Below are 12,459 nucleotides of genomic sequence, written 5' to 3' on the forward strand. Positions count from 1 at the left end.
GACAGACAAGAAACTAAACAGTGGATATAAGGAACTCAGAACACAGAATAAACTCAACTAATGAACCTTAAATAATAATACATAACAATCAACAAAAACAGAAGAAAACTCAGAATGCTGGTTCAAATGTCCCAAAACCATGACAGAAGATACTAATGGAAGAAGTACAGAGACAAGACTAAGGGAACAAGAACTTTGGTCAACCTGTTATTTTTTTTTTACTGGAAATCTCAAATAACATAGTAGGGGATTAAGAGGAAATGAAAAAATGTAATAACACAAAGAAAGCAAAGATAATTAATAGCATCTACAAACAAGTCAATTGCTCAAAGTCGAAACAATTCATTAATAAGATCACAAATGTCCAAAAACACAAAACACTGGGTCAAAGTTAAACCACACACTTATCACTTTGTGTCAGACATTTTAAAAGTGCTTTCTAAACACACTGAAAATTAATAAGGCATTTTGATGTTTTCACAGGACCAGATACATAAAGCTTAGTAAAAGCCTCCAAACCTTCAGCCAATTAGTACATGCATGGAATGCATCATTTATTCCACACCACATATATATTGAATCCCATGAGATTTCTCTCAAAAACACTCAGTCACTTTAAATTAAAACATTGCTGAACTTTCTCTACAACACAAAAAAAAACCTTTGCTTGTTTTCTATACACCTGTTGCCATCTACTGGTGGAAAAGTAAATGTATTTATACTGAAAGAGGTAAAGACGTTACACTAATTGTTCATTCAAGTCCCTTACATAGACAAACATCAACATACATTAACTGGTATGTATATTAAATAAAGGACTCTATCACTCCCTTTTGCTAACAGCTTTGTGATATACCCTGGGGCAAATTGTTTTTAGAACCTTAACACAACATTGTACCAAAGCAAACACTCTGTGTGTGAGTGAGTGTGTGTCTGTGTGTGTTTGTGTGTGTGTGTAGGAGGAGCACACACACACACACACACACACAATAAGAAATGTCAGTAACACCATTTCAGCTTTTGATCAGCACCATGGACAGCAACTGCACACATTTATTTTAACTTAGGCTACGTCCACACGTACCCGGGTATTTTTGAAAACGCAGATTTTTCTATGCGTTTGCACCTTTCGTCCACACGTAAACGGCGTTTTCGGTCACTGAAAACGGAGATTTTTTTTTGAAAACTCCATTTTTGCATTTACGTGTGGACGAGAAAAACGGAGAAAACGCAGAAAACGCAGCATCAAAGGTGTGCGCCTTTTTTGACGTCACACTGTGCGCCACGTTATTATTTCAGTGAAATGAATTTCTACAATACCGTTACTGTTAATTGTACTCTCTGCAGTGTTTAAATGCTTACATATACACACACAGTTACTGTCCCTCCACACATACGACTCGGTTCTGCTTCTATGCCCCATCTTTGTTTACTATTTCCCACCGAGGCTTCTAGACTTCTGATTGGCCAACATTTCTACACGGTTAGGAATATATCGCCACCTGTTGCTTTGGCATGTTCCTAGCAGCGTTTTCCTTCATTTCTGCGTTTACGTGTGGACGGGATTATTTTTTAAAACGAAAACGGAAAATCTCCGTTTTCAAAAATACCCGTGTACATGTGGACGTAGCCTTAAGATATAATCTCATATTAGCTGAGAACTGTTTGAGTTCGTATGTCTATAAGCATGGAAAAAGAGAGAAAGAACCCCAATAACCACAGGTCCTCACAAACTGAGAAGACAGGGCCACTGTACAAACAAGAACATTCATTTATAGAATTAATTATTTATCAATCATTTCCAGTGGTCCAGCTTTTTCATACACTCATATTACATATGATTACACATTTTAAACATAACTGATAATAAGGTTTAAGTCTTTTTAAAAGCACAAACTCCTCACCATCAGAACTTCGTCTTTCAGGCCTTTAGCTAATATCAAAAGTCCTGATGTTATTCTCTGCTCTCTTTCCCCATTTGCAGTGCTATAATTTTACTTTGCAAAACATCATTTAAATGCCCCTATTGAAATACTCAATATATTTTTCAACAAGACACTTGTTGAAAAATATATTGTTCTGTAGTTGACATCAAATAGGGTTTTCATGGATTTTCCATCTTCCCAGCATGTCTTCCCATTAAAACTTTTTAGTAAAGGCAGTGGAGTCTGAAATAACTGAGAAATATTTACAGCTAAATCTCAGTTCATTAAAACATGTATACTGCATGAATAAAGTTGAGCTGTGAATCACAGCATAATAAAGATTATTATTTAATAATCTTTCTGCCCTCAGCAACATACCGTATGTAAGCTGCACAGTTGGGGAGGGTGTGTTTGACAACTGGGCTATTCCTACTTTCTATCAGTTGTGCACCACCCCGAGTACATTGTTGAAGCTTGCATTAATGATGGATTAAGCACCAGATCAAGCTTTTAGGAATCTGTGTAAAGGAATGGGCTCAGCCCACCCAAAAAAATGCAGAAAGTAAATGGGTTTTTTTGTTTCTGTTCCACCAGTTAACAAGCAGAAGACGCACATGCTTTGTTTATATAACCGATGCTGCAATGTAGCGACAGACTCTCAGGAGTGTGCTCTCTCATAATAAAAACAAAAGAAACTTTCAGTCGGGCATGTTTAAAGTTTCATATTTATATCACCATGTCCCCAGGTATTAAACACCAATTATACAGAAGTGGAAAAAATATAATAGCAGCATGGTCTATACAGCAACACTAACCTGTATGTGTGCATGCCTATGAAATATGAACCAAATGATTTCCCATGCAGTTTCATAACAAATACAGTTTATGCATATAACGGTTTTACTGAATCCACCTGAACGCAAACTATAACTAGCGAGCCACTTTATGATGGAAAGCATTTGTGCACAGTCACAATGTTGGTAAGTGCTGTTTGTATCACAGTTTTAAAGGACCATATGTTTTTTTCAAGTCACGTATATCCTTCTGCCACTAAACTTAAACAGTTTAAAAAGTTTAAAAAGTGCTGTATGTACTAGAATAGATAAGACTAATTGCACTTGTATTAGTTGTTATTCATTCTAATACACTGTTTTTCAGTTTAGTACCTTTGCTGAAATTTGAATCATTTATTTCATGTTCTTCAATTATTAGTTTAGCATCCTGTCTGGAATCAGGTTGGGATCTACCTCATCCTAGGTACTAATATCATTCAAGTTGGTAAATACTTGAATATGTTGGCCAACTAACTGTAACCTTTCCATGTTCCCATTTAGTGCTAAACAGGGAGTGAAGTGTGTTTAAACCTGTTTCTCCAATTGCTTCATATAATGGGAATTGACACTGAAAGGGAAGTGCAGATAGACACATTTCCATTTGTTTATTGTAATGTAATCCATTGTTAATATAAATATTTTTATCTTAAAGATGTCGTGCTAACCTCCAAGTGTCCTCAGGTTGTTAATAATGAATATAAACAAGAATCAACCAATATAATCATTAAATAAACAACAGGTATTGTAAGAAGTGGGGGGTCTGTGGGCTTGCTGATAATTCCTTTGAAACAATCATTACATTTACAAATACATTATAAGGGCAACATTTCTGTGGTAACACAAAGGTTTAAATGTTCACGCAGTGCACTTTGGATATAAACAACCTCATTAAAGAGGAAATAAATGACATGGTACGAACAGTTTTGTTGGACAGAAAACTGTATTCGTGTTTAAGAGGGACTTTCCAGGGTAATCTCGTCCAAACATGCAGGGTGACCTGCAGGTTGACCGTGACCTGCAGGGTGACCTGCAGGATGGCTGTCAGTGTGATCCAGTGGGTTCGTCCATTTACTTTCAACAAGCCTTAGCATGCTAAGCATGCAGGGTGACCTGCAGGTCCGCATGCTAAGCATGCTAAGCATGCTAAGCATGCGGACCTGCAGGTCACCCTGCATGCAGGTCACCGTCACCCTGCATGCAGGGTGACCTGCAGGTCCGCATGCTTAGCATGCTTAGCATGGGTGCACGCAAGGGTGACCTGCATGCAGGATGACGGTGACCTGCATGCTAAGCATGAAGCATTAAAGAGGAAAAAAATGACATGGTACGAACAGCTTTGTTGGACAGAAAACTGTATTCGTGTTTAAGAGGGACTTTCCAGGGTAATCTTGTCCAAACATGCAGGGTGACTGCAGGTTGACCGTGACCTGCAGGGTGACCTGCAGGGTGGCTGTCAGTGTGATCCAGTGGGTTCATCCATTTACTTTCAACAGGCCTTAACATGCTAAGCATGCAGGGTGACCTGCAGGCGAGAAAATGAGGGCAAATCTGTTCTTGCAGTATTCTGGCTGTCAGTGTGATCCAGTGGGTTCGTCCATTTACTTCAACAGGCCTTAGCATGCTAAGCATGCAGGTCACCCTGCATGCTTAGCATGCTAAGGCTTGTTGAAAGTAGCATGTCACCCTGCATGCTTAGCATGCTAAGGCCTGTTGAAAGTAAATGGACGAACCCACTGGATCACACTGACAGCCAGAATACTTTCTCTGCAAGAACAGATTTGCCCTCATTTTCTCTCCTTTACACTTGGATAAAAACTGGTATCCACATATCTTGTTGATAAAAATGGCAAAGAATAAGAAAAACAAAGAGGGCAAATAACTGAGTATTCATGCTATTACAAGCATTTGATTTATTTTCTGACTTGTTTTGTACAAATGTTGTAATTAAAATAAGACTGAAAAGAAATCTTCGAGACTCTCTTGTGCTCACTTGTCACCCACATTTTTGACTAAAAATAGATCTGCAGTGCAAACGTATCTAGGAGCACTTGTGTGAATAACAAGTATGACATCACTGGGTCCAGGCAGCCCCCAGTCCCAGTTGCAACAGCAGCAGTGAAGATGATGTCATTGTTTAACGATGAGCTCGTGCACACACACACAGCTAGAGGCAAAGAGGTGGAGCCGTTGCCGAGACGGTGAGCTCGGGTGAGTGGAAACAAAACGGCCAAAACAGCACCTCTTGTTTGAGTAATCACTCTTAAAATCTTTACTGGCAAAAAGCTTGCGGAAGTCTTTCATCAAGCCACCGGTTCAACAAGCTCCAACATGAAGAAAAACGAACGTTGTAAAATCTCACATCCACCGTTTTTTGTTTTACACCGCAAAAATATGCAGTAAAGCTACAGCAGGTACATTAAACATATGCAGATAAGCTTCATCTGATGCGATGTTCAAATTAAGCAGCTTGGTGTCGGCAGCCGTCCTAATTTCAGTAGGGGCGAGTCCAAAGGGATCCAAAGGGTGTATTACTAGGTCATATTACATTTCAAAGCTTTAGTAACATTATTTTCCAGATTTTGATTAAAAACTGTCACCCTGTAATCGCAGTTGTACCAGTCAAAGGAGCTTGCAAAGAAAAGCGTCTGGACTTCTTTAAGTTGCTTGAAGACGTTTCACCTCTCATCCGAGAAGCTTCTTCAGTTCTAAGGTCAAATGGTGGAGAGTCCCAGATATAAACCTAGTGGGAGTTTCCCCCCACAGAGGGACAAAAGGACCCCCTGATGATCCTCTAATCGCCTGAGCCAAGGTGTGAAACTGGGTGTGGGTTCCAATCAGCCAGGGTTTCGGGTGAGCTCATTGTGAAACCTGGCCCCACCTTATCGTGCGAATTCTTGAGGTCGGATGGCCCAGGATGTGAGTGGGCGTTAAGACATCTGGGGAGGGAACTCAAAACTGGATTATAGATGGCAGACAGTTGGTGTCGTAAACTACCGCCTCTGTTCAAAGATGGTCGCTCACAGTGGACATAGATGGCTTCTTTCACTCCTCTTTCAAACCATCTGTCCTCTCTGTCCAAAATGTGAACATTGCCATCCTCGAAAGAGTGACCTTTATCCTTAAGATGCAGATGGACTGCTGAGTCTTGTCCCGTGGAGGTGGCTCTTCTATGTTGTGCCATGCGCTTGTGAAGTGGCTGTTTGGTCTCTCCAATGTAGAGGTCTGGGCATTCCTCGCTGCACTGTACAGCATACACCACATTGTTAAGTCTGTGTTTTGGAGTTTCGTCTTTCGGGTGAACCAGTTTTTGTCTGAGCGTGTTGCTGGGTCTGAAATGCACTGGGATGTCATGCTTGGAGAAAACTCTCCTGAGTTTTTCTGATACACCGGCTACATAGGGGATGACAATGTTGTTGCGTCTGTCCTTCTTATCCTCCCTCGCTGGTGTCTGATTGCAAGCTCCTTTGACTACGATGACCTGGATGACTGAGAACCTTCACACACGCAGTTGTACCAGTTCTCTTATGTCTGTTCTCATCAATGGATGCTTAATGATGATTATTTTTTTAAATAACAAGAATAAATTTTATATATATCTGAAGTTGAAACATTTTGTCTCATGTAAAGACGAATGTGTAGTTCAGAGTAAAGTCATTGCCAGAAATAAGAAACATTTGTGACAAACATGAGAAAGCAGTGTCAAGCTGCACAACCAACAGTAAACAGCACTAAAAAAAACAAACCAGAACTTTATTTTATAAATGCAAAAATATTTCCCCTTATGCTACTTACAAAATATTCACTCTCCAATCTGGTACACCTCAGTGAATACACCCACATATAAGATATTAAAGACCATACGGAATATGTTTCTGCACATAGAATATAAATGGTGTTTCAAGCATGAAATTAAAAGTACTTGATAGTGTTGAATGACTTTCAAATCATTTTTTCAGGGAAAAAAGTTCAGTTTTAAAATCATAGCAGCTCTAGCTGGTTTCAGAGAAAAGGTGGCGGTGGTAGATTATAATCTCACCACAATCTGTCAACACCTGAGAACACAGCTAACACAGTCTGCACTAATATATTGCTGACTGTTATGAACTTTAAACGAAATGTACTTTATTCTTTTCAAGCAGATTAACATTGAAATAGTTTTTAAAAAAGCACAAAAAAGCAGAGAAACTAATAGACAAAGGTCTGTCTGAATATATATATATATATATATATATATATATATATATATATATATATATATATATATATATGCATACACTACCTATCTTAAAACTTAAAAAAAAAAACATTAAACATAAAGTAGTGTAAAAACTGAAGTTTTATAGAGAATGAAATACAAAATAATCTCATAAAAGAATTAATGTAATTCTGTGTTTCTGAATTTGCTTTTCTACTCACACAGTCATTTTTCAAAACTCTGATACAGTAACATGACCTGATAACTATCTGGGTAAAAATCCAAACAGACAGAGATAGTTTGAGAAAAATGGCAGGAAATAAACATGCTGCTGTTATACTGTGCATTCCCAAATGCAATGACTAGCTGCATTGCTGCAAGACCGTCAGTAAATTTCTTTGGTAGCCTCTTTAGAGTTGTTTGAGGAAGCAACATTGGCGAGTTGGAGGTTCTCCTGGAATGTCCCCTGTTTCTTGTCACGTGCTTCTCCCTCTGTGTGGAAACCAACCATCAACTGGTAAATCACTACGCCAAGAATGGAACCAAGGAATGGGACAAAAATAGGGACCAGGAACCAGCAGTCTCTAGCCCTGCGGGGAGACAGAATCACACTTATTGCCAGATAAAAAGGGTTAACAAACAGAGAGCAGTGGAAGGGCAATGTGAAGGAAAAAATGCATAAAATCTGTCTACTTACGTGAAAACAGCACCCCCCCACCCAGACATAGAGGTGAAAAGACGTGGTCCAAAGTCTCTGGCAGGATTGACTGCATAGCCAGAATTAAAGCCCATGGACAATCCAATGACAAGAACCACAAATCCCACAGTGAAGGCCTCCAGCCCTTGGGGGATGGGGTTGTTGTGAGGATCCACAATGGCCAGAACACAAACTATGAGCGCGGTTGTGCCAATAATCTGTGTTGAGGAGGGGTACAAGTAAGAAGGAATAATGGGATATATCATTTATTATTTCAGAATTGAAATTATGTGTATGATACATGTTTGAGTTTCATAAGAGCACCTGATCAAAGAAACCATTGACAAGTGTGAGATGCCTCGCAGGGTAAGTTGAAAATATGCCAGCCGTGTTGTTAATGCTAGTAAAATTAAAACTTCCAGGACGGAGCAACAGAGCATCTAGAGGGATACAAACAATGAAATGTACCATGGATTTTTTTCTCTTTAAAAAAAGCAAGATAATTCTGACTCACCATTGAAAGTCTTCACTTACCATAGTACATGCCATAAATAATAGCAGCACCAAAAAAAGCACCAATTGTCTGAAAGAGGAAGTACATGGGAAACTTTCTCCAGCGCTCTCTTCCAAGCAGACACAAGGCAAAAGTTACTGCTGGGTTGAGATGGCCGCCTGCAAATGCAGATGTTGACATTATGTCAGTGTGTGCAGTCCATAATTACACAAAATTACAGCCTTGCCTAAAGTAAAGGCACACACACAAACACACACACGCACACCCATAGATGATTATATCATACACTTCCATAAATCTGATTGATTACCTGACACTTGGCCACAGACCAAGATGCCTAACATGGCAGCAAAGCCAAAGGCAAAGTTGACAGTAAGGAACAAGCCATGGGAACCACCGCTCAACACCCGCTGGGCCACAGCGCCACAGCCAAACATCTGAAGAAAGAGTAGAAAAGCAAGTTCAGCTGGATCCTAGTAAGTTACACAACAAAGTACACAACATTATAGTTGTTTCTGTTGTTGAAACAGTTGATATACTGATATATTGACAGTTATACAATCATAGGTTTGACAAGATCCCAGGAACCAAAGGCTTGCAGCTCCAAACCATGACAGAGCCTGGACAGTATTTTACAGATGGCTGTAGACATTCACATCGATGCCTACCTACGCTTCCACCCTTACACTTAGACCCTTTCTCATGTGCCGGCTACGGATTTTTAGGCCTGTCATTTATTTTGTCCTCTATTTGACATACACTGCTAGGGCTGTGCGATATGACCAAAATCTCATATCCCGATATAAGAATTCTATCGTCCCGATTAGGGATGGGTACCGGTGTCCGGTGCCATGATGGCACCGGTTCTGACATAAACGGTAGTAACCAGACCGAAAAGCAGCGCACATTTCGGTGCTTTATTTCGGTGCTTTTTTTTTCCTGAGATGTCATACACTTTGAATTCTAGCCAATCATTTTACGTTTCCGAGGATAGTAGGCGGGCCCAGGTACGTACGTACTTTTAGAGCAGAGCTACAGATTAAAAATGCCCAAGGCAAAGCGGTCAAAAGTCTGGCTGTACTTCACAGCAAAATATGCAAACTCAGCAGCCTGCAACAAGTGCTTTAAGCTGATACTGTGATACTGTCAAAGGAGGTAACACCTCAAATCCGATGAAACACCTGGCGACGCATAGCGGGGTTTTTTTTAAAGCAGAAAAATGCGCTGTATTTGATAGCTTGCTGCGAGACCTCACACCGAGCGCATCTACTGCGAGTGTGCTGGTGACGGATGATGATGGCAGCGGCAGCCGTTCTTCTCTGCGTGAGTAGCTTCATGATGTTCGTGTGTAATTTACGTTGAGTAGGCTAACCACGTTATTACATTAATGCATGTAAGGTGAACTAGCAAACACCGTCATAGCTACATGCAGCTGTCTTCTTGTTTGATGGCAAATACTCCCTTCACCCTGGCCAAAAAGGCTAAAATGACCAAAGAAAAAGTGGAAAACAGTTAAACATGAGAGGTTTTTGGACAACGTTTGTTTTTGTTTAAGCACTGCTTCCAGCCAAGAGTGATATCATATTTGCCCCATAGCTGCAGAAAAGGCTAACATTGTTATCTTTTTACAAAAAAACAGCTGAACATGAGAGGTTTTTGGACCAATTTTGTGTTCTCCATTCTTTAAGCACCGGTTTGAGCACCGTTTAAGCACCGGCACCGTTTCAAAAGTACCAGTTTGACACCGGTATCGGATAAAACCTAAACGATACCCATCCCTAGTCCCGATAGATATATAAATCTCAAAAATGTAACATTTTCTGTAAATTCTGTGAATCTCGGGCAGCTCGTCTTGCGGGAAGTGTTTCAGGCTGCACGTCCTGTAGCTGGAGTCGAGTGTTTTAACCGATGCATGAAACTATACATTTTTAGACATAAGTTGTAAAGACCGCCATTTTCTTTATGAGTATTTATTACACGGCGTGCTGCGGGGAAAAGCCTGTTCTAACGTTTGAGTCTAAGGTTTATTTTTTAGACTGGCGGCTCTTTTTTAATTCTCATCCGTAAATAATCTGCTCTTTCACGTGATTCGGTTTATTTTGAAAAGTCTCAACAGGATCTTGAGCTTTATTGTGAAAGGTTTATGTGGAACATAAACAAGTGGATGCTAAACAACGATGCTGTCACCGTTGTTGTTGCTAACCACAACGCATAAAAACAGGCGCTTGTCCTTGCATAGTGTGGTTATATAAAATATAAGAAAAAGAGAGAACTTTAAGAAATTTATATAGACACTACAGTGACCATCAAAACAATGAAAAAATATTGCCGTAAACAGTTTATTTTGCAACACCATGAAACAAACGATAGCGTAAAATGAAACGATAGACGTTTTTATATCGTCATCTGATATATATCGTTATATCGAACAGCCCTATACACTGCCCACATGCTCAGATATGACAAGATTTCAGCTTTTAGGGAATCACTTTATCTGTGCAAAAATATTATTTATGCCTGTAAAATTGTGTTCGCAAATGTATTTCTGTGATATGATTCATTTTCATGATTGATTGATTGACTTTTGCACAATACCATTTTCAGCTACCCAATAATGTTATTACTGACGTGTATCCCCTGATGAATAACTGCACCACACCTTCTCCTGTGCCATCAGTAGTCACACCATGTACTTCTCAAACCCAGGCGCATTGAGATTTGGACTTCCATATTACTCCTGTTTATTAAATAATGTGTGACGCTCTAAATGGCTTTTACTTTGAAATGACGTAAAAATAAATATTTTATTTCATAAATACCCAATCAGTAATACAAACACCATTCACTAAAGTTTGCATTATGTGAGTTATTGCAAATTGTGCCAAATTTAACACTGAAATATGCCACGTCTAATGCCTGATATCTGAGGAGAATTTTTATAAACCTACAACTTCACCGACTCAAGCAGCCGAGGCCACTTTAAGTACTTGTCCAGGTGCATTATATGTAAACTGCCTTGAACTCGTGTCAAGATGTTTTTATGCCATGCCAGCCGACAGAAACAAATAAAATGTTGGGACTTTCACTCCAGGCCTGATGTGGCTATGCGAATGACTGTTAAGAATTCACATAGCCACATCAGGCCATTCATCTGGTTCTCATCCTGAATGAATAGAGAGAAGAGACCCACCTATTCCTGATTGTAAAAAACATTTATTTTGTTTTATCATTTAGTAATGTTGATGTGTTGTTTACAATTTGACTTTGTTTATTGTATTTTTAAAAAAAAGAAACTTAAATGAACTTAACCAAGAGCCAGAAAGAGCAGACAACCAGTCAGTTTCCTTTTTACAGTGAGTTGATGAGATTGCAGTGTTTCATGGTTTCAGTCATATTTCTAATCAGAGATCGGATTATCATGGAAAAACTAAGAAATCCTGTAGCATCGTCATGCGGGAAAAAAACTGTAGCCCGAACTTGGCACAGTAATTTATAAGAATATGGTAAGGATCTGACCGTTAAAGACCATTTACATTCTCCTGTCCAGCTAATCAGAAATCCAGTTGATACACACAGATGTCAGCCTTTAAAAAACAAAACAAAAAAAACCCGTCCCTCTCTGGATAAATACCGTGTCACACCTGCCTCTAACCAAGTCTAACCAGGTCCTATCAGTCCTATCCTATCTCAATTCTCTGTTAGTTACCTTTGAAACATGAGTAAAAACAGTGCTTCCATGTATTAATTTATTAATTACTAAGTGAATTGTTAGAGCATGTACTCTCTCATGCAGAACTACACACACACACACACACACACTTACTACAAGGATGAGCGTGCCAAGACACTCTGCTAAGGCTTGACGAAGCAGCAGGTTGCGGATCTGGAAGAAGCGGGACAGTTTATCCAGATACTCCTTTTGTCTGCCCATGTCTTCTTGTCACAGGTTGATGACTTTGAGAAATGACACAGAAACACACACACAGCTTGTAGGGTCTTCTGAGTGCCTGTGAAGCTGAGGAGAGCTCTTAATACATACATAACCCTGGGCTGGGACAGAGGCAATCTTTAACTTGTACCCACCCTCTGTACCACGCCCCACTGTGTGTCGTGATTCACAGTCCTTCACCTTTTTTCTTACAGAGCCACTTTCTCTTCAACCTTCATGCATATACACCAATGGACATGAACACAGTTATTTGCTATAATTTGCCTCTTTTGTAGATGGTGCCAAATTAGAGCAGGATCCTTTATATCATGAGGTAATGACTGTCTTTCCTACTTTACAAATGATA

General features: G+C 39.6%; 1 protein-coding gene across 1 annotated transcript; it reads right to left on the reverse strand.

Annotated features, from left to right (window-relative positions):
- Positions 1-6,487: 6,487 nt before the first annotated feature.
- On the reverse strand, positions 6,488-12,207 carry LOC146506952 (aquaporin-3-like). Its single transcript, XM_085180973.1, has 6 exons — positions 11,988-12,207; positions 8,475-8,601; positions 8,185-8,322; positions 7,975-8,090; positions 7,651-7,868; positions 6,488-7,543 (listed from the first exon to the last, which is right to left on the reverse strand). Exons 1-6 carry the CDS (start codon positions 12,093-12,095, stop codon positions 7,339-7,341), a joined length of 912 nt encoding a protein of 303 aa, XP_085037099.1. The 5' UTR covers positions 12,096-12,207; the 3' UTR covers positions 6,488-7,338.
- Positions 12,208-12,459: the final 252 nt, after the last annotated feature.

Source organism: Neolamprologus multifasciatus, chromosome 12 (genome assembly GCF_963576455.1).
Source record: "Neolamprologus multifasciatus chromosome 12, fNeoMul1.2, whole genome shotgun sequence".
Classification (NCBI taxonomy): Eukaryota; Metazoa; Chordata; class Actinopteri; order Cichliformes; family Cichlidae; genus Neolamprologus; species Neolamprologus multifasciatus.